Source organism: Dromaius novaehollandiae, chromosome 18 (assembly GCF_036370855.1).
Source record: "Dromaius novaehollandiae isolate bDroNov1 chromosome 18, bDroNov1.hap1, whole genome shotgun sequence".
NCBI classification, from domain to species: domain Eukaryota; kingdom Metazoa; phylum Chordata; class Aves; order Casuariiformes; family Dromaiidae; genus Dromaius; species Dromaius novaehollandiae.
In genome coordinates, this window is record NC_088115.1 from 12,145,806 (window position 1) to 12,168,223 (window position 22,418).

The 22,418-nt window shown below is 41.5% G+C and overlaps 1 protein-coding gene and 1 long non-coding RNA gene across 2 annotated transcripts; both read right to left on the bottom strand.

Moving 5' to 3' along the window:
* Positions 1 to 690: 690 nt before the first annotated feature.
* UTP6 (UTP6 small subunit processome component) lies at positions 691 to 12,303 on the bottom strand. The gene is made up of 19 exons (XM_026098984.2): positions 12,148 to 12,303; positions 11,959 to 12,043; positions 11,374 to 11,415; positions 11,198 to 11,290; positions 10,494 to 10,541; positions 9,615 to 9,678; positions 8,928 to 9,046; positions 8,303 to 8,380; positions 7,774 to 7,855; positions 6,412 to 6,493; positions 5,637 to 5,818; positions 4,728 to 4,807; positions 3,951 to 4,028; positions 3,600 to 3,779; positions 2,805 to 2,885; positions 1,872 to 1,981; positions 1,718 to 1,784; positions 1,484 to 1,556; positions 691 to 962 (listed from the first exon to the last, which is right to left on the bottom strand). Exons 1-19 carry the CDS (start codon positions 12,237 to 12,239, stop codon positions 805 to 807), a joined length of 1,794 nt encoding a protein of 597 aa, XP_025954769.2. The 5' UTR covers positions 12,240 to 12,303; the 3' UTR covers positions 691 to 804.
* A 2,512-nt stretch (positions 12,304 to 14,815) lies between these two features.
* On the bottom strand, positions 14,816 to 22,351 carry LOC135330267 (uncharacterized). Its single transcript, XR_010392169.1, has 3 exons — positions 21,963 to 22,351; positions 21,029 to 21,151; positions 14,816 to 18,824 (listed from the first exon to the last, which is right to left on the bottom strand). It is a non-coding gene; the product is annotated as an uncharacterized LOC135330267 (long non-coding RNA).
* Positions 22,352 to 22,418: the final 67 nt, after the last annotated feature.

Genomic DNA, 22,418 nt, shown 5'->3' on the forward strand with positions numbered 1-22,418 from the left:
TGCTGTAAGTTCCTAACTTTCCCTAGGCATCCTCTATTGGCTATTGTTAGAAAAGAGAGACTGAGCTAACGGTCTGATGATAGCGGTTATGTTATTTTAACCAGTTTGACATAGGAAAATGTAGCTCTGCAAACAACCAAAGACAGGACTGTCTCTGAAGAACCGGTATCCATATTTTTTAGGGTTTGAGGACATAAGGCTGAGCTGTAGGTCAGAACTTTCTACTGTGACATCAGGGACATTTGTGATAGATCTCAGCTTACCTCTACCTTTCACAGTAGCTCTCAGAATTACAGTTTTTAGGATACAAATACAAATTGTATTTTTTTGTTTTTAAAGAGGGGATTACAGGTGACTTCAAGGTTAAGAAACAAGATATAAATATCATTTTACAGATTATTTTTCCATTGTTCCATTTTTCATTACTGAACTTAAAGGACATATCAAGAGGTGTGGCTTCTGTGGTTTGGGGGGGGAGGGGGGGGTTTGCATTTATGGGCTGTAATACTAGCTTTCCAGAGCGTAAAAGCTGGTGCGTTATGACGATGAAGAGTTTACTCTCAGAATTCTCAGTAGAGAACACCCTCAGAGCTGCCTTTGCTTTCTCTTTTAACTTTGCACTTGAACCTGCCATTGGCAGAGGCACCACCACTAACAACTGCAATAGGACAGATGACATTCTTCCACATGTGAAAAAAAATCAAGAAAGTATATTTTAATATGATCCAGGAACATATTTACCCTTATACAAAGGGGCTAAAAAAATTCTCCACTGTCTTGTTATAATTGATTAGTTACAGTTTTTCATAAGTGTCCAGTTTGCAATAAAGTGTATTTGGAAACAAAGTTTTCCACCAGGTCTCCCTGTAACATCTTCATAGCTCGCCAGTGAATGCTGCCGCAGTTTTCTGGTTTGCCTTGGGGATGATTTAGCTCCTCTTTAATATAATCCAGCCAGAGATCTTTAAAAGAAAACAGAAGTTTCAGTTAGGTTTTGAATGGGTATTACATAATAAACATACCAATACTAACTTAGAAATTCTCCTCACAAGATGTTGCCTATGTTAAATGCAATGAGGTTTACTTGAGGACCCCCCCTCAGGGTCCAAACGCTATTCCCAGCTGGGACAGTAACGTCATAAGAAATAACGCAGCTCATCTGTAGTAGTTTCCTATACCAGAAATCTCAATTATGAAAAGCTAGTTCCATACTGTTCACAAATCCAGATTAAAGGTTATGTGTGTATCATGCCAGCCTGTGTCAAAATCTTACTTGCTAGCAGTTCTGCTGAAGCCATCCTACTGTGACCAAAGATCCTGGACTGAAAGTTCAGGGTCACTGCAGAATGTCATGCACTTAATGGAACAGAATAAGCTGCACTCTACATGACAGCAATCACAGGACTAGAAAAAACAGCTACTTTTTCAAATGGATGGAAATAAAAGGGACAGCACTGAATTAAAAGAAAAAAAAATCCCTTACCAGAATTTGTGGAACCAAACTCTCGCAAGGCACGTTCATAGTACTCTCTCAAATGAAGCATTTTGCAGGATTCCTAGTAAAGGAGGTAGTAAAAGGCCATTTACTTTGTACAGAAGTGGATCTTGCAGACACACACACACATGCACACACCCCCCCAAGCAGTTCAAAGATTAGAAGTTCAAAGTTAGAAAGTGAGTTTACTAATACAAGGCACTAATTGGATATTTAACTTACTTGCTCCTTTTCTATTTGGATCATCTTCCTGAAGAAGTCAAGTGAAAATGGACGATTTTCATGCAGGCTAGAGTAAAAACATAAATAACTTCAGACTTCAAACCTTATGAACATATGCCCTAGAAAAATCAGGTTTCCGTTTTTTATTTGTCACCTGGTAAAGACTCTTTTTACTTTCTTATAACCGCCATTCCTGTAGGCCCAGTCAAGATATTTTTCTTTCATAGTCACAGACTCAGCAGGAGCTGTGGCACGCAAGGATCTCTGCAGGTTAAAAAACACATAAGTTACAATTAAAAGGCAACATGGGAGAAGAAACCAAGCAGTACCTTCTCTCTAATTAGAGATCTGACATTAAGTGGATCTTGTAAGTGAGACAAGGTATTGGACAAGAGCATCCTGAATGATGTCTGAAAAACAGCATTGAGTAATACATCCAATATTTTGCAAATTAAAATATAACCTTACATACATCTCTCTTCCAATATTCCAGACAGCTGGGGTTTGGCATTCCCCTAACATCCTTCATGTAGAGGGTTTCACTATGCTCTACAAACATTTGAATTTAAGCTTCCACTGGAAATAAGTGTTTTATGTTGTAAACAGAAAAAAAAATAGGCCAAAGAAGTAGTGTTTTGCCTTAAGGTATTCACAGAATTTAGAGTGGGACTAAAGTCCAAGTTTCATTCTTGAGTTTTCTGTAACATGGTTGATGTTCTCATACAGAGATTGGAAAATGCTCTTTTCTGTGTTCAGACAGACATCTGAAAATAGAACAAAAAATCCTAGACCACACTGTTACGATCAAAGTAAAAAGAAAAAGTCCATCATTAGCTATGCTTACAAACATCTAGATGTCTCTGAAGCATGGAAACGATGTTTGTGCTTGTGAGCTAACATCCAACCGATTCTCAGCAACAGTTAGCAATTCATTAAAGTTTTATTTGAAATGCTATAGTACCAACACATCCACGAAAGAACTGCAGTATTTTACTGCCCCCATCCTTTCTTTTTTACATGCTCTACACATGCTGTTCCTGCTTACTTTCACACTGTCAGAAAAAGTAAATTTCTATTAGCCAGCCACCTGGTAGAGGGCTTCTGTGTCTTCCTTGCTATTTGTGCCTTCACTCCATTCCACCCAGAGGCTCCATAATGGCAAGGTGCCCTACAAGATAAGCAGGCAGGGAAATCGTATGATTGAAATACAAGTGAGACTCAGATTGATACACAGAAACAAATACCAACACATCCACCAGGTTCTACGTTACAGCTGCTGTTAAACTGTCCATTAGACACGGCTGTTAAAAAGCTGACTTTGCATAACACACTGAAATCAATTTTTGTCTCCCTCCTCACTCACAGACTATTACTTAGCTGGACAACTGCCAGAAGTGTTGCCAGGGATGAGACACATTCTTTTGCATCACTGAACACCACAGCCCAAAAGTAGCTCCCGAGAACAAAGGGGAGCAAAGAAGTTTCCTCTCTGCACTCCCTTGTATCCAGGGTTTGAAACAGAACAGCAAGAGAGCACAGAGCTAATCCAAGGTTTGAAATACCACACACACAAACAATATATCAACACAGTGAAGGAAAGGAAACATGTTTTTCAAGCCAGACATGAAGAATGTCAGCTGCCTGCTAGAAAAGCATGCAAAATATCACCTGTCATTCAGACATTAAAAATTTGAATTTGAAGTGTATTTGCAGGTCCCTCATGTTCCTGGACACAATGTGCATGTGAAATGTCAAGTTCTTATTTCTGACCTTAAAAATGATTTGGGACTGAGTGCCTTACAAAAGGAAAAACCTTTCAAATAAATATCGGAGGCTTCCTGTCCAAGACAACTGCAAGCAAGTCCATAAAGCCAGCACAGACCTTAGATTTCATGTGTTTAAGAGCTTCCTCAAAACACTGGGTCACATCGTCGCTCTTCAGTTGGATCAGCACCTGCAGCCTCATCTGCCATACTTCCACTGACAGACTGAAACGCTTAGTTGCGGCTTTTGCCACCTCCACAGCCTTTTCACAGAGGCTGGACTCCAGTAACAGCTGAAGCTAAAAATCGGCAGATACAGGTAGTCACCAGAAGAGATCTGTACTATTTTGATAGAAAACAAGGCCCTGAATGCTATATTGCCCACCTTACTATCTACTCAAAATGGTAAAGTTAGGCATGCAAGCAATGCAGGGCAGTCTCCCAGTCTATTCTCCTGTGTCAGCTCTTACCCACTGCTTATATAGACCTTCCGGCAGCAAACTGGACTCATGGGCTTTGTTGAACACACTCAGTGTCCTCTCCAGCCTCTAGAGCCAAAAGAGAACAAAAAGGAAAGAAAACAAACATTATTGCTGCATACACCAGACACCGGCATTACAAAAAGCCTGGTGGATTTTTCTGTCCAAATCTCCCTGAAATTCAATAAAGTTAGGTATCTAATGCTTGAGGTATCTGTATACATTCCAAGATAAAGGTGAGATTTCAATATTTGAGTTACTCTTCTCCCTTAAATAGCAAAAAAACCCACATAGCAGTGTTCTCTGATTGTAGTAAAGGGGACAAAACTGCACAGGATTCATGATTAATTCAGTCAGTCACACCCAAGCATAGATGCATAAGAAAGGTGCCCACATGCCAGCACCAAACTTTGCGCAGTCTTATTTACAAGAGTTATTTTAACTCATCCTTCCTTTTGAACAAGCCCAGGTTTGCAGGACTATCAGTGAACATTAACAAGTTTGGCCTCTTAAGAACTTCCATCCAAGGTGGTCACAGTACTTCACTGACAAGTAAATGCCTGAGTTATTCATGTTCGCGTCAGACCACAGTAAGGCTGACAGTAAAGCTGATTCCCTCAGATGGGGACTAAATGATCTTCAATGACAATCACAGGTCAACACTTCAGATGAAGCATTTCAAAATATACTTGCTCTTTGTTTGACAGATTACAGAAGTCCGTAAAAATACGGATGCTCTGTTACTATGATTTCCTAATGAGTATTTACCTTTTGCTTTAATTCTTCACTGTTGGTTTTCCTGTTATATCTCTCTAGGCAAAAAGTGATATAGCATTTCCACATGTCCTCTGCAGGATCAAAGGCATAATATCAAACTTTACAGAATCACAACAGTAAGCATAAATATTTGTCTTTAAGGTAAGGAAGGAAGGGAACTCAAGCACTAAATATTAATGCCAACTTTGTATTAAAATGTTATAGCATAGAAGAGTCCCCCACATTTATAACATTAACATTTAAAAATGGCTCCCCAGTATACGCCGCAGCCAGTAACTCTTCTGAAGGGCTCTTAGTTCAGCTGAGCACTTCAGCACATTGTCACAATCAACATTCACTGCATCCTCTGCCTGTAGTTTTCAATGCACCTGTATAAGTGAGGACACTCGCAGGCAGTGGAGAGAAACCTTGTCTGCCTGACTTCAAAGGCTCTGTGGCAGCAAGTTTGACAGACACAGCCTCTGTTGAGAGTAAGGATGTTGCCAGGTGTTGACATCAGATATCCATTCCACTGGCAACTCAAGAACATTGCCTACTTACAGGTAACCAGCAATATATTTGAGTTTTACAAGTTTCCTTTATTTAGGCAATTTTCTCTGTTTACAGTTCCCAAACCAGCACTGATCTTACTAGCTGTGTGCCTCTACTTTCCTCATGGGTTAAGTCACATTAATAAAAACAAGCAACCAAAACCACTTTCAGTTAAGCAACTGTTTCAAAAGCATAATTCCACTGGAAAATAACCCATAAAACAGATCCCCAAAAGGTAGCACCTACAAACTGTTTGCTTTCTCTTAGATATGGGAGAGCTTGCCAACATCTGCTTCAAAATTTTTACAGTATGCTGTATGCAAAAATACCAGGAAAACCCGATGTTAAAATGCAAGCAGAACATCTCACCTGTGGGGACTGCTGTCACAGCCTCCTCAAACACTGCACAGCACCGTTCCTCTCTCTGGGTCATTTCAGATACTTTCATCTGTTTTGTAGTATGTTCTGTGGACTGCAGGGACCCCAGCTCTAGCTCACGACGGGCCATGTAGTCCCATGTAAGAGGGTCATCAGCATAGTTGGCCTGCAAACTAATACACCATGTCTGTAACACCACTGAACTGCCACTGACCTTTTGCAAGTATGCTTAGAAGGGTTGTAACATAGGTACCATGTACAGAGATGCTTAATTTTCAAGCAATCAAATGCCAGAGAAAAAACATTTTACCTTTCCACAAAGCAAAGACAAAATATTGGCCTGATTTTTCTCCCCACCGCTCTTTTTATGATGGTATATTCTCTAATAATGGCTTGAAATAGACTGGCAGCTTTCCTCTAAAGAGTGAGCAATTGGGGAAACTAAATATACAAAAGAACAACCAACAAGTTAAATTTTCAGTGACTTATCTGCAGGAAGTGTGGAATTTCTTATTTAAGTGTTATAATAATTCAGTGACAATTGTATCTTATCTACATTTTCTTAGCAGGTTCTCAAAGCCTATTCTGAAGTTAGATACAAGTATCCTTTAACAAATAGCATGCTTTCCTCTCATGTTTTATTTTCTTTAAAGGATTTCCTGTATGACTTAACACTCCATTTCCCTAGAGGAACCGCCCTTAGTCATTAACCTGTCAATCACTATAAATTAGGGAAACGGAGTGTGTTTATTAAAAAAATTCTCACCCTTCAAGAATTTCCTTTTGCAAATCTTGTGTAAAATCAAAGAGCTTTGCAATAGAAAGCACAGCCAGATGAAATTCAACACCTAGATGTCAAGAAGAAAAAAAAGTTATCAACTGGAATTAGAATATTACATCCCACCGCACCCTTTCCATTTCAGTATCTTTGAAATCTTTACATTGAAGTGCCTAGACAGATTTTCTTTTCTATAAATCTCAGTGTTCTGCCCATATGGTAAGCCATATATTAGGATGTTAACTGCCTGAATACATGCTTCAAAGAGCTCATGCTAGCCAGTGACAAAAAGGGCCGTGAAAGGCAGGACATTCCAGACTCCAAAGTGATAAAATAGTCCTGTCCTCTGATATGTTTCCAGATCCTCCCAGCCTGGGTCCATTTGCAAATTTAATGAGTACCTCCTCTACTCCTTCCTTACTCTCTCTTTAATGAAAATTTTATGATGTATATAATGAAAACTTTACTATTCTTTAATGAAAATACAGTATGGCTCCACACCTGGGACAGATCTCTCCAGAGCTGCACGCAGTGTATGCCTCCAGTCAGATGGAAAACTATTCTAACCAGGATACTCCAATCAATGAATTATCCATCCATCCTGTATCTCCCTACATTATCTTTGAGAATATCATGTGACATGATTTGACATAAGAAGTTCACGGCAAATCTCTATCAGCCATTACTCACCTCCTTATTTTTAGGTACTTATAAATCCTTTGCATGCCTATTCATTCCAGTATTTCTCCAGGAATTTAAATTATGCCAACTGGTCTGTAATTTCCTTTAACATCCTCTTCTTCTCTCTACTTTTCAGTGTTGATATTACATTTTGCCTTCTGTTGTCTTCCAAAACATTCCCATATTTTGTGCTTTCTCAAAGATAACTGCTATTGATTTTGTAATTATTATAAGCCCAGTTATTTTGAAATCATCTAACCTACTTTGTTTATTACTGTAGTCTGAATTCTTACTTGTAGGTAGTGCTAGCAAATCAGTTGTGATCAAATGTTCAGTAGACAAGACAGCAAGGAAGGCATATAATTCTAAACTGTCCTCCCACCCCACTTTGTTTTTTTTAAAACAACAGATTTTGAGACTGTAAGCCAAACGCCTACGTCACTTCAGTCCAAAAGCTGTTGTACCGGAAGAGGTGCCTGCCTGCAGAACAATTATGAATTCAGAACAGTCAGCATTACACGGTTACGCTTTGGCGTTACTTAGGTTCCACTAAAGGAATGGTATATTTGAGAAAGCGTTTTTGTGTTTACATTGGAACTAGGACTACCAGAGAGCTGAGTTAAAGGTCACCATTTTCCTACTGAACAAGGACAAGTAATGTTAGACTACCTTTGATTTTCTGAGCAGCGTCCCTGTAAATGATGCGAGCCATTTCCCCGTTAAGAATCTCTTCAGAATAATTGAATTCTCCCTGTGATATCAAGCATAATGTTGTTAAAATTATCTTCCTTTCTCAGCTACCGTTTTTGCAAACATGGAAAAAATACCAGAGAAAGATACTAATGTTTTTCTTCATCAGAATCTATCTTTATCTAGTTTGCACAAGTCAAGTAGAATGAAAGAGAAAATTAGTTTAACTATTCCTCACCAGAAATAAGCACTAGCTTTCAAACTTGGGGATATAATGAGACTTTACAAATGACTTCAAATACTTTATACATTGCCTTTAATTTTTCTTAAGGAAGCACTGACCTGAGCAACAGCCAACATTTGAAAAGCTTAACACAGGCACAGCATATGAACAACTTTCTCTATGCTGCTCTCAAATAAACCATTAACACAGATCCCTTGAAGGATCTGCATTCAGACACGTGATATGCAAGCAGACAGTATCTCTGGGCAAGTTTAGGTGACCTACCAAGTCCATCTTTGCTCGTTCAAATTCTTTCTTTTCTTTCCTCTGTTTTTCAGCATGCATCAGCTCCATTCTGAAATACTGCAAAAGGGAGAATAACACGAAAATACAGGGGAGTAAAGCATAAAACACCTAAGTCCACAAGCATGTGGTAAAACAAGCTCTGTCTGAGGAGCTACAAACCTAATATCTCATGTATGTCTTACACCTTGGTTTTTAATGATTTATGTATATAGCTATCTGCTCTACATATTTCCCACATTTAGAAATTTCCACGTTTCAGTCATTCTTTAAACCTTAATTTGCTGTTAAGAAAAAACATGTTCCCTAGCAAAGGCTACAGATACTTATTCTAATCCAGAGAAATTGCAGAGTCCATAAAACTTTAGAGGATTCTGACACATTCATTTATAGACACCGTAAAACCCTCAATTTGTATACATACAGGACTTGCTAAACAGTTGTTAAGAGCTACCAATACAAAGCACAAAAACTTAAAGAAAAAATATTTTTGACAACATTCCACACTGATGGAAAAGCAATTTTTGCCAGATTGATCTGAGAAATTTGCTGGATTGATCTGATCTGACTGAAAATAACTGCATATAGAGGAAAACCAGCAACTCACTTCTTGATAAAGTTTTGAACACTCTGGATGGAAGCGCAAAGCACGAAGAAACAAGTGCCTGGCACTTTCTGACGAGAGACGTGCCTCCATTTCCCATTTTGCTGCCATAATCCACAGCGCTGCAACAGAAAATATGAATGAGTCCATTTCAATGGAAAGCAAGTGGCTGGTCATGAGAACCCATTCTGGAAGGTACTGCCCAGGATACACGAGTTGCTTTTGTTCGATGTACCCCCATCCCAACACACCCGTGAGCTCAGTGATGGCATGGGACTCTCGATCTCTTACGAGAGTCCTAGTTAAATGACTAAAAGCTAAGCAGATCCAGGAAGCTTAGTCTAGCATAGCTACACATATGCTGTACAATGACATCCTCAAAAGCCAAAAAGAAGCCATGAGTATTCAAGACCTTCTACCTCTGGAGTATTTATCTAGTCCCCAGCCAGCTGGAAAAACATCAGTCAAACCATGGGGACTCCCCCTTCACAACACCTTTTGATTGTTCAGCACAATTCTTGTCAGAGCCCTTCTCTCTGAAGGAGCAGCAAGGCAAATCAGAAGAGAACAGGTATTTTTACCCCATAGCTTGAATCAAGATCTGTAAGAACTTAAACCAACAATATTCTAACATTCAAACGTTATTCAAATTTGAGTCTTTTCTGCAGGACTCACCACTGTTTTACTTACCTGGCTTATTGGGATGAATGGCTAACATACAAGAAAACACCTTACTAAGCTGATGTTTTGCATTCTGTAAAAGACAAAAAAAGAGTTTAGTTTTACCTATTCTAGTACTGAAGTGAACCACCAGCACCAAAGTTTCATTATGGAAGGTTACAAGCTCCAATGCATTTGTGGCAGAAAAGACTTCTCTACTCCTTTATGTTCAGCAGAAAGCTTTTCATATTTGTTTAATAGTGACCAGCTTTTAGATGTTACCATGACTGCACTGGGATATGTAGTTAACTTAAATCTCTTCTGAACTAGCGAGCTAACACAAATCTTGCCTGAGTCACAAACCCACAGCCTCACTGACCACTCTGAGGTAAAGAGTGTATGTTTTGGTGGCCATATTCCTTACTATGACAAGACCACTTTCTTCAGTACAGTAAAGTCAATGCCTGAAGGGCAGGAACGACATGAAGACTGGCACGGAAAAGTTTACAAAGTACAAAATTGCCAAAATTATACCTTTCAGCATAACCACCGTAAGAAATGTTTGGAACAAAATCACAGATCACAGACAGATGATCCATGCATTCCAGGGAAGCAGTAACCAATAGTATGCTTCTCACAAACCAAATTATACTCCAGATTCAAAGCAATCAGCCCCACTTTTGCCACCTGCAAGCATCAAATTTGATACTAACTCATTCCAAGTCAAATTCTGCACTTGTTTACATCACTGAAAAGCTCAGGCAGCTCCAATACTACCATCAAAACTATTCCAATACTGCATTATGACAAAGTAAAATCTCTTGTTCTGTCTTATAGTTTCCGGTGCTGGACTGATTGTCATTTCAGGATCATCTTGAATCAGGCAAGATTCATATTCTGAAAACTCACCCACTGCTTGCAAAATGCAACATGCGACAGCCACAGTTGGACATCTTCCTGTTGGAAATTCAAGGGAGAAGAGAATTAACCTTTCAATAAGGCAAGCACAGAATCAATTTTTCACACTGACAAGCAGAGAATATGCACTTGGTACGACCAGAAAAAAAAATATGCAGATAAAAGTAATTCTGAATCTCAAATCCCCTTTCTTTCGGATCTTCCAGTTCCTGCAAAGAAAGCTAGCCCTCCACCTCAAGATACACCCTCACAGCCTCCGCAGCCAGATTTGTGTCGTGCAGAACTCAATACAGAGCTCATTGTGATGACTCCTTAGGCACCCATTTAGGTACTACCACTGGATGTCTTAAGACAATCTTTTCCCAAGGCAGCTGAAAGTTCTTTTCGTTCCAAGTTTCTAGTTTTTGGAAGCTGGCAGACCAAACTCACATGGAAACACATGGCTCAAGACAGACGAGAAGTAACGACTCGGAAAGGACAAAGTATTGTTTCTGCACAAAAAACATTTATCTAATACGAATGATCTATTTCTAGACTACTACAGTTTCACCTAACTTCTTCTTAGTTTTTCAATTACACTGTCCTATATCACTGCAAATATTTTTGGCAGTGATATCTGTATTTACTTTTTAAATCACACCATGCCAAAAGAGTACTTCTCAACCTACCAGTCCAAATGAAAGAAACAGACTTACTTTCCATTTTCCTGTGGCACGTTTGAAGAGGCTATGGACTCTATGCACAATGGAGTTCTCGATTTCATCCTTCTTAAATGAATAGCCAATACGCTAGGAGAAAAAAATACTAATTACATTGCACTAGAAAGTTTGATGTATGGTATTTTGCATTCTAAGTAGTTCAAAAAACTTACTGCTCTTCTCTTCTTTATTAGTTCCAGCAGATTAATTTCATACTAGGGGAGAAAAAAAAATAAACCTAGTGAGGAAGCATGCAATAGCAAACAAATGAACAAACAGATCCAGGTTTTATAGCTAATCAGGTGGGCAATAAGAATTATATCAAAAAAAACATAATCGAGCTTGACAGGAAATAAGTTTGCAGCCAGATACTATGTTTTGAAGGCTGACTGAAAACAAGTCAGAATATTTACACTGTGACATTTCAGACCTCAGCCTCCAGCACCCCCCACACCCCCAGAACTGCAATGCAAGCGCCAGACTTCTAGGGAAAAGTAAACTACACTTCACGGTAACTTGCACAGCACGTTGGGGAACAGGGGTCTCTGCGTCCCTGGAGAGAGAAGAAACGGGCAGGGAGGAGTGGGGACAAGGGGACTCGGTGCCAGCAGCCTGGGTGAAGAGCTCTGCAATAAACCATTTGCAGGGAGGATTCGGCTGGAGAAACTGCCCCTTTCTTACACAGGTAGCGACACGATTTCTAAGGGAAGTGGAGCTGAAGGGCGCCCCGAGCAGCCGCGCTAACCAGTAAGGCCTACCTGGATGTAACTGATAAAATCCTCCTTCCGCAGCGCCCTGCGCTGGATCTTGTACTCCAGCGCCGAGGCCTTCCTCAGCACGGCCCTGCGGCGGGGGGAGGGGAGGAGAGGAGAGGAGAGGAGAGGAGAGCTCAGCTCAGCTCGGCCCGCCCGGCCCGCCCGGCCGCCGCTCCCCGGCCCCGGCCCCACCTGATCTCCCTGCGCGTGAACAGCCCGACGCGCTCCAGCTGCTCCAGCTCGGGGACGCGGTCCTCCAGCCGCTGCTCGATGCGCTCCGCCATGGCTGCGCCGCCCCACGCGCCCGCCCGGCCCCGGCCCCGGCCCCGCCCCCGGCGCCGCAGTTCCGGCCCGCGCCGCCGCCGCCTTCCGCCGCCGCTGCCGCTGCGGCGCACCCTGGCGGCCGCGCCGCGACCTCCGCGCGGGAGCGCTCGCGGCCCTCACCCGGCCGTCGGGGCGGCGGCCCGCGCCCCCGTCCGCCGCGCTGCCCTGCCGAGGCGGCTGCAGGCGCTTGCCCGTGACGAGCGGGCGGGGCGGGAGGAGGCAGCGCGCTGGCGGCAGGAGGATTTCTGCCTGACCGTTTTCCGTGTTTATTAGCCGGAAAAGCTGCGAGTTCTCTGTGCCTTTTACTCCCGTAGAACGGCCTGAAGGAGAGTTACCGAGCGCGGAGCTGGGCGCTGAGAAACTGACTTCTGTTAAAATCATGCAACAAAAAGCTTAGCACGAACTATTAAAAAAGTGGATGGGGGGCTCTTATAATTTGATTTTTTAAAATCTATTAGGCACAATTCAAAACCAAGAATGAACTCTTAGTGGAGGAAGTGTAGCAGCTTTTCACTGTCAGGAAATAATGACACTGCTTTCCCTGAAGTGATCAAACAGGAAAGATACTGGGAAGGCGAGGGGCATCATCCAGTCACAAGACAGAGACAAGCTACGGTTTTGCATATTACAGTGCTATCAATTCACTTGAATAAATCACGACAGAATTTGCAAAATCCGGCAGCTGCCTCAAAGCAGTGGAGCCCTGCTTGCCGCCGGAGGGGAGGAGAGCTGGAGGCGTGGGGGGATCGGCACAGCCACCCGCGGTGAGCCATCCCCCCCTGTGAGGCAAAGTCTTCATCGCTCAAGACCCAAACTGCAGCAAGTACCTGCAGCTCCCACCGAGTTCAGATTTCAGTAAAGCAGCACAACCGGCTAACCCTTCTCAAAGTGGAGGTGTAAGAATGTTATCGTTCATGTTCATCAGTAACGTTAATTATTTTGAATGTTTCGAGATTCACCAGCTCAAACTGACCCTGATGTAAATCCCCAGACTTCACTACAACAGTACTTACTTCAGGAGGGCTGCGCTTGGCATGAGATGTGCAGTAATATTACTACACTGAACCTCTAAGCCAGAATGTGGTTGGAATTACTATGCTTGATTGTTTACTCTAGCTTATTTTGTTATTTCTGAATCTGACTGCATGATTTTATATTATAGAAGCATTCTGTATTTACAGCTTATCTGTCACAGTGCACTTAGATCACAGCATATAAATGAGAACACTACATACAGTGCTGGAGTTCAAAGCTTGAAAGGTAGATGTCAGTCATTACCCGGAAACCAGAAAGTGTTTCTGTCTTCTTGCTCTCCTCGTTCTTTAAACATCAAGCATCCCTTTTTGTTGAAAAACAGCAATAACTGCAAAGCAGAGACACAAACATAAACAATACAGTCATCTTCTGAAACTTTATGATTTATCATTCTATCAGCCTGAAAACATTTTCTGTGATCAACACACGCTGCTGTACCAACAGCAATCAGTTAGGAACTTCAACACAGAAAACGCCATCAAACCCAGGTCCAGAAGTGTGTCTCCCCTGAGAGGCGGCAGCAACTACCACCTTGCGTTGTGCCTCCAAGAGAATTCAGGCATAGGCACATATTTACCAACAGGTCTTTGACATATGTGAGAGCTCTTCACATGCTATCCATATAGCGATAACAATGTGTGTCCACCAATGCCTCTTAAGGCATTAAATCCCTTGTTAGCACTTGTCAAAGCTCCACAATATCATCTGATAGAAGTATATAGGCACAGCACAAACCACTCTGCAGGACCCATCACTGCGGGACTTCAAAGGAAGAAAGGATGGCGTGCACCAAAACAATAGACTCCCCAAGTTTTTAGTTTAGTGGCCTAATATTTTCCTCTCCGAAACACACACAGTGAGTAATAATGACATTTACAATGCTGAACTTGTTGATGACCTCACAGCACTATTTACAAATAAACCCCATCACAAACTGCTTGAAAAAAAATTCTGCTCTCTCAGATATCCCTTGTTTCCTGTAAATGGAACAAGTACAAAAATAAAAAAGCCTCTCCTTTTCTTCCCCAGGCAAAACAATCCTTAGAACAATTAACATTACGGACTGTCACAAGCGTTCAAACCCAAGTGACAAATGCGGTGAGTGGCAGGCGAGCCCAGCCCGACCCACCAGAACACTGCATGCTGGATTTGTCATGCAAATCCAATGGAACCTGACATACTCTTTGTTCATTTTCCTTTCAAAAAATCTACTTTAAATGCCTCCCATGTGCCTTGTTTTGGGAGCTGACATTCCAAATGCATCAGTGCAAATTAAGGGAGGAATCTATTACCAGTAAAGATGCTGGCATATAGAGAGTTTCAAAAATCTTATTGGGAAGTCTGGAGCAAGAACTGGTGCAGCTTGCATCTGTACTGCTCACCAAATTGGCTGTTGCTCCTGCTCTTATGAAGTCTCTCTAGAAAAACTCCATCAGTAGGTCCTTGAAGGAGAAGTTCTGGCAAGCTGTCACAACCTAGTATTATAGATTATAGTCTGCAAGAAATGAAATTATGTATTATATTTTGTTCATATATATATTCACAATATATTGTGAATAAGGAATAATAACAGTGGTTTTGCTTGATTTTGATTTAAGGTTTATCTATATTAAAATGCATGAAGGTTAATGTGCATAAAGAAAATATTCAAATGATGAACTGATTTAGATATATCTATTTTATTTATTTCTACTGGTTCACTAGATGAGTGTATAAACAATTATGATTTTTCAGAAAATGCCAGCAGATGTACAGTATATTACAATTAACTGAAACTGTATGAAGATGAACTTTTAAACAATGAGAGTGATATTGGGACCCGATGAAAATAACTGGAAAACTTTCACTGACTTCATCTGGGCCAGTGGTTCATCCTTAGGAACACTTGTCTAGCAAAACCCTCAAAGAATTTACTGAGAATGTGGAGCTTTGGTTTAAAAAAATATATGAACACATATATTAATAAAGCAGCTTGGAACATACTCTCAAAAACAGACTAACCCAAACTTTGGCCTATGTTGAACTCCTGCAGGATCATTCAGTTTTGCATCTGCTAACCCTAACAGTCAATAAGCATAAACAGTGGTTCCAAAACTGCATTTCAACTCTGAGCCTCCAAAAATGTATTTTAAGACTGTGCAATTGGCCAATTAGTCTGATGCATACCTACATTAACGCTGTACCTGTCCTAGATGAATGTTACTGATGCCATTCTGACAGATAAATGCCTGTTTCAATGCAGCGCTCCGCTCCTGCAGCTTGTTGGCGCTTATCCAGCAGCATTACATGTGAATGCTTCTCAGAATTTCATTTACTCACTTATCTCTTCAATTTTATCAGTAAAAATAAACGTAACAGCGCTTTCATCCAATGCCTTAACAGTACTATCAGACAATTTACCCTTATACACAGTCTCTCAAAAAAGGCAAGAGCTTTACTTGCTTCTCTCCACTGGCTCTGAACCTGAACTTTTATGAATCAGATTTCCTCCTAGTTGTTTTCAGACAATCTGTTTCTTCTCAGTTGCCCCAAGATATGAACATCTATACACAGGGAATTTTCAGTGAAGGGGAATTATGCCTCTGGAATTGCTTCCTTGCCAATTCACATCCCGTACTCAGTACCAGATCCATCTGTTTATCTAGGGGCTTGAACAGTAGTGGCTGTAAGTATGCCTTTTAATTTGATGTTGGCATTTGGCTGGGTAGGAGGTAGTTGACATTCTGTCTAAATGCGGTGGGATAGTTATAACTATGAATGATCATATTCCAGTTGATAATTCATAATCAGGTGGAATGCCACAGTCACATTTCAACAATTTAAAACTAGATCAGTCATCTCCTACACACTCCCAAATTGTCAACACCATGGAACGCATTGCTTAGTGACCTTTAATTTAATATTATTTCTTGCACATACATTTTCATTTAGGAGTGTTGCCAGAGCTCTGTAGAACAGAGTCTTGCTAATCTTAATTTATCTCACTAATCTGTCTAGGTGCTGAGAATGAGTAAAACTGTGGCCTGGCCTTGGGTTGCCTAGCCATAACCTAAGTAACAATACAGGTGGAGATAAGAACTTCCTCAGAGCGAAGCCTTGCATTGTTTAAATACAAAGATGTCAGTACCAGCGTCAATTAAACTGGAATGCCAAAGAGCATAAACTGCATCAGATACAGATTTATTTCTCCTCCCAAAAGGTGGGAAAAGGAGTGGTATTTTATAATTCTCGGTCACAATTTCCTCCTGCTGTTTCTCACCTCCTGCCACGGAGCTTTGCTTTGTTTGGTAAAGTACTTTGACCAGTCACGGCAACAGGCATGTGGAAACCCAGTAAAACTACTTCTGGAAGTATGGATAATTTAGATTATAGTGTGCAGAATCATACACCCCAAACAGCACTTAGAAAACAAACTAAATACTTGTAAATGCCTTCTGAAGCAACCGCTAGCACACAAAACCTCAGAAAATGTTAACTTTCTCAGGAAATGTTTGGATAAGCTTTCATGTGTGTGAATTTTGTACAGCTGGCAAGCTGGGAAACATTAGGAGAATAGTTTCTGCCCTGATCTTCTCATTTAAGTCACTGCTGATAATAAAATTAAAAAATTCTCCTCTTACTAGCCTGTACACTGCTCAGCCACAAAAGAAAGAATTTTGATCCCTGAGTATCAAATCTTATCCTTTACTTAAAGCTAAAATTAATTTATCTTTTGACTAATTAGAGGTTTCATTTTTACTATCTATTGACATGTTCTTTGATCCTCCTTTTTTTTTTGATTGATTGAAGCTTTCGTTCCTGCACTGTCAACAGACCTTAAGGTGAGAAACTTCTGTTCACATGTGTAACTGACTTAATCCTCACATCTTCCCAGCGGTTTCTCTTTGATCTCTGCACTTCTGAGTTTAATCATTAAGTTTGCATCAAAAGCCTCATTTTTTCAGTTGCCGTATCTTCACTGTTTTCATGACTTGATTAAGAGAATACAGTTCCTGAAAGCTCACTTAGAGTTATTTTAGGATAGTTTTGTAGTAAGTACCACACATGGTGGATCTTTAAAATTACAGTATGAACTAGCATGATCCCTATTCCTTTTTTCCTGTGTTAAATAACGTTTATACATCATGATTTGGCATGAGATTTTGCTGTGTATTTTGGGGGGAGTCATACATTAAACTTTATAATCTTTTTTCCCTGAATTTAGCATATACAGATCTATAGATCTGTAAAAAAGGCAAAAATCTCTAGATTAAGACCCTAAAAGCAAACATTTTTCTTTTCTGGAGTTCAAGTTAAGAAAAGCAACACCTTGGTTAAGCCATGACAAAAATCCGCAATTGCTCCAAGGCTAAAGGGATGAGAATTTTTATCCACCTCACCTCAAGCAGCTTGTTCAAACAATTACAATTTTGATTAAGAAACTCGAAATGAAGGGCTCCAAGACAGTTTAACATAGACAGGGCAGCTTAAGGTCTGTTCCAAGTGCTGTGGGAGCTGAAGTGAGCAATGGCATTCCACCTTCAGCACAGAGCCCCCCCAAGTCCCCTTCCTGCCTATGGGGTCTTCGGTGGCACATGGAGTTTATTCGGGTTTTAACAGAGTTGAATAACACTACCTCATTCTCCTTTTACAGGACACCTACTTCTGATTTTGATAAGAGCTTATATGAATAAAAATCTTGTTTCAGACTTTTCTTCAAAACTAAGTGAATGTTATCCTGGACTGAACATGTTTACATTATAAACCTTTTTTTTTTTAATTCACTGTGTATTTTTCTGTGATGAATGCTGTTACTGTTAGTAGACATCTGGGCTTACAGATGAATCATCTTAACAGATATGTTACTTTTCTAGAGCAAATTAATATATTGGGCTTGAGCTTTTCATAATGCTTTTGAAACAATTTTGATATTTTTAGTCCACTATCTAAACGCTAAAGATAAACTATACCAATAAAAACCACCGTGCAGAAATAAATCATTAACTGAAGATCAGGAAACACATTTTACTGTAGAAAAGTCAGGAAAGATGTATCAAAATACCACTAAGAGAACTCCAAGAAACAACTCCAGAGCAGTGGCACAGATTTCTACTGAGCAATAATGACTGAGTAATAATTATCACTTACTATTCACCATATGAATTCAGAAGAAAAGTGATTCAGCAATGCAAAACACTCTGTGCATTCACTTTTCACTCCCTACAGTAAGTCAGACATGTAAGCAACCTGCTCACCAAAAGTGGTGCATTATGGGGGCATTAAGATTCCCTGAGGGCCAGGTTCCTTGAGTACTGTTCCTGAAATACATTTGAACAGCTCTGCACAAAAGCAGTCCCCAGCCAAATACATGAATGAGAATCACAAGTGGCTGCTCTGTCAATCTCCCACACATGCTGTATTCATAGCCATGCACCACAGCACTTGCCCTGCTACGTAAGATCTTCGCTCTTCCCTTTGCCGTGCTTCAGTAACGCTGTTCCCTTTACAGTGAAGTTCATTTTCTTAGTTCCCTGCTTATAAAAACAGGGCAGCAGTTGACATTAACATGCAGAAAAGCACACTGAAACTGAGAGCTACCACCCCAAATGCAATATAATCCTGCCATCCTAAATATACCCAGTCCTGTGCCCACCCACTCTCACACTTCTACCCAGAAGGCTGCAGTGACTCCCTTTCTCAGGTTGCAGCATTATGTAGTCTTTGTTTACAAGGCACTGGGAAAGCACAAAGTGGGAGTTGACTTCTGCTTTCCACGTAACTAGGGAAGAGCTGCTTATCTAATAATTTCCATGGCCTGTTGCTGCTGCTGATCGAAGTCAAATCAGAGTGAAAATGAAGAAGGGAAATAGGACCACTGACTCAACTGTGAGCAAGGAGTACATTCCTCTTTCCTCAGTGACCTGAAGAATGAATAACTACTGCAGATGAAATTATCTCCACATCTAGTGAAGTTAGTTCATTTTAGTAAAATAAAGAGATACCAGTGAAATGTATCTGTATTTGGAGTAGGAGTGATACAGCTGTAGGACCCATACCTTCATGTATGCATGAAGTATTTGCTTATGTTTGTCTTGGTTCCATAGCATATAATTCTATAGAATTATACTAACAGAACTTTCATTTAGTCTAAGCTCCAAGTATATGGGTATTGAATTTCCTCTTTAAACAAGGATTTCTCTTTTAAACATTTCTATGCTGAGGTACAGTAATTTGAAGGACTGGGAGCTGGAAAGTTAAGTAGCATAGGAGCACTATGGGCAATCAAGAAAAGCACGTAATAATGAAATGAAGAAAAAAGTCATAAAGTGGTATAAAATATACCTACACTTTTTGATACATATCTGTAGGGGTAAAAAGCGCTGCACTTTAGTGTTTCAAGATGACAGGAATGTTGGGTATGTATAGACTGCAATAAGGCTTGGGAAAAAGAGATTTAGAAGTAGCATATGTTTTCAATCAGCAGGAAACAAATCTGATCTTTTGGATATCAAATGTAAATCCCACTAACAGTATGTGAAAACAAGAATGGATTGGCCATCTTGAGCCATAAAAACTGACATATAAAAACACCACTGCCAACTATTTCTGCTTTTGCTACCACAAATTTGTTCCAATAGTAACACAGGTTTGTGAATGATTGTTTCTTGCATTGATCATATTGAACTTCTTAAGCTGTTTTTTTTTTTTTGTATTATGTTAGGATATTTTTGCATTTATGCAAAGAAATACACTACTTGTCATCTTTTACTTCTTTAATTTTATGAGCTGGTATAAATTTTGAATAAGTTACACCATATTTCACTGCTTATCTTTATTGAACTACTTTATTAGAAAACACATTTTCACTAGCTTTGCAGATACCCTGTCATCTGCTAAATGTGGTCATCTTCTTTCTGTTACCTAATATATAGTTAGAGGGTTTTTTTTTTAATCAATTCATCTGTAAAACCTACAGCAGTCTATATTACTAGGCAAGTCTATGATGTTACAGCCACAAGCTATGGCTCATTTCTCCTGAAGAAAGCATGAGAATTCCCTGAGTCTTTCAAAGAAAGAAATACTTCATTTCTTGCTTCTACCTGTGCTAAAGTTCCTTCTGTTCTTTCATGGCCTGTGCTCTTTCTAGCCACTCATACCACGAAGTCCCAAATATTTTATTTCAGAGTTTTTGAGACTTTCAGCATGCATATGAATAGTACCCTATACTCTTTTAAGTACACAGGAACAGCCCAAGACAGGAGCTCTAAAGAAACAAATGAAAAAATGAGGAATCTTTTCTTACAAATTAAGGAAAACATGCTAAAGCTATGGAAGCTATAGTATTTGGCGGTCTGTTCAATGTTTCCAGAAGGCCCATATGCACATATTTTGTGTTGTGATATTCTGCCCCACTCAAGGCTAGAGTTGCATCCGTAGTTTCTCCATTCACAAGCAGATCTGACTCCAGTGCCAGAGATTAATTGCCTCATTATCTTTCTTACTCCCATTTGGAAAGTTGCCCTCTGGCTCCTCCTCCTGGTTTTGAAATTTAGAAGGATGAGCCACCAGAAGTATCCCAGCCTTGTAAACAGAAGGGAGGAATCACTTAAGGATAGGTTTTTGGCAATAAACAACTTCCAAGGACAAAATTGCAGCTATGCAACATTTAGGAGCCTCTCTCACACATACTGCAATATTTGTTACCTTTTGTCACTTGGCACAGGATATCACTGACCTCAAGATCAAGCTTTGACTGCTTGAAGATACTCTTCATTTTACATGCTGTTGCTTTCTAGTCTGCAAGTCTTCAGAAGACTGGCAAACACCCAGTGCAACAGAAGCATCACCGGAAAGTCCGCTGGTATTAAAAGGACAGAGGTTACACGTAAAGTGTTTGTCCTCAAAGTGTACTGCATCAAACACTGTCACTGCCAGCAATTAAAGATTGTGTTCAGCAACAACAAACGAGTGGGCAGCAGAGAACTTCAACAGGAAGATAAGAATCAGGAAACTGGAATACTAAGCGCACAAATACTATGATGATAAGCAGGATAAAGTATATAAACATGTATTTTATAAATAAAAAAGTAAGAAAATTCATAAACAGTAACAATTTATTTGCCCATATATACTTTTTCTCTCTTAAAAACCAGTATGGTTAATAACAGACAATTGAGACATCAGATTAAAAGTCCCTTCTGTTGGTAGAGGAAGGCACATTTACAGCACAGCCGAGTTTGATAGGTAATTTTCCTCTTAATATTGTCACTTTATTTCCCTTAGCTCTAGGAGTCAGAAGATAGACACAGGTGGCGCAGGCCAGGCTGGTACCAAAACTGAGGACGCCTTTCACGCGCGCTCTGGTTGTACCCCGCCTCGCACGACCACCCTCGCAGTTTCCCAGGACGCAGCCAAGGTAACCGGACAGCCGCCCCAGCCCGCAGCGCACCGAGCGGGCCGCGCCGCCGCCCAGGATTACTCTGACTAAGCGAGGCCGGTGCTGCGCTTCCCCCGCGCCACACGCGGGAGGCCGTTTAACCGACGCCCCCGCCCGGCGCGCGGGGCACAGCCCCCCCCGGCGGCCCGAGGGCCCTCGCCGAGCCGGGGGGGGGGGGGGGGGAGGCTGACACCCGCCCCGCCAGCGGGGAGCCAAACCTGCTGCGCTTTACCTCAGGCTTCGGGCCGCCCCGCCCCCGCGCGCACCCCCGTCCCGTCCCGTCCCGTCCTCTGAGGAAGCCTCGCGGGCCGGGTCCGACCCAGCGCGGCCGTTTTTACCACAGAACCGAGCCCGATTTACAACCGAGACGCGGCTGCGGCTCCTTCAACGACGCCCCCCTCGGGCGAGCGGGACGCCGGCTCCCCGCAGGCGCCGGGGCAGACGGGGGCGGCCCGCGGCGGGCGCGGGGCCCCGCGGAGCGCGGCGCGGGCGGGCGCGCAGGGGCGGGCGGGCGGCGGGCGGGCGGCCCTACCCAGCATGCCCCGCGCCGGAGGGCGAGCGGCCCTTTCCCGCGAATTCAGTTCAAAGGAGGGGGAGGGGAGAAGCGCCAAGCGGTGAAGCGCACCGACCAACCAAACTCTTCCAGAACCATCCGTGCGTCACGCGGGGGCGGGCCCGGCGCCGGCCA

What these genes read in the sequence shown, in the direction of transcription:
- UTP6 (XM_026098984.2), bottom strand. Translation starts at nt 12,239, where the DNA reads ATGGCGGAGCGCATCGAGCAGCGGCTGGAGGACCGCGTCCCCGAGCTG. An exon ending in TTCACGCGCAGGGAGATCAG is followed by an intron (nt 12,044 to 12,147) that starts GTGGGGCCGGGG and finishes CCCCCGCCGCAG; the next exon opens with GGCCGTGCTGAGGAAGGCCT. An exon ending in CGCTGCTCAGAAAATCAAAG is followed by an intron (nt 6,494 to 7,773) that starts GTAGTCTAACAT and finishes CTTGACATCTAG; the next exon opens with GTGTTGAATTTCATCTGGCT.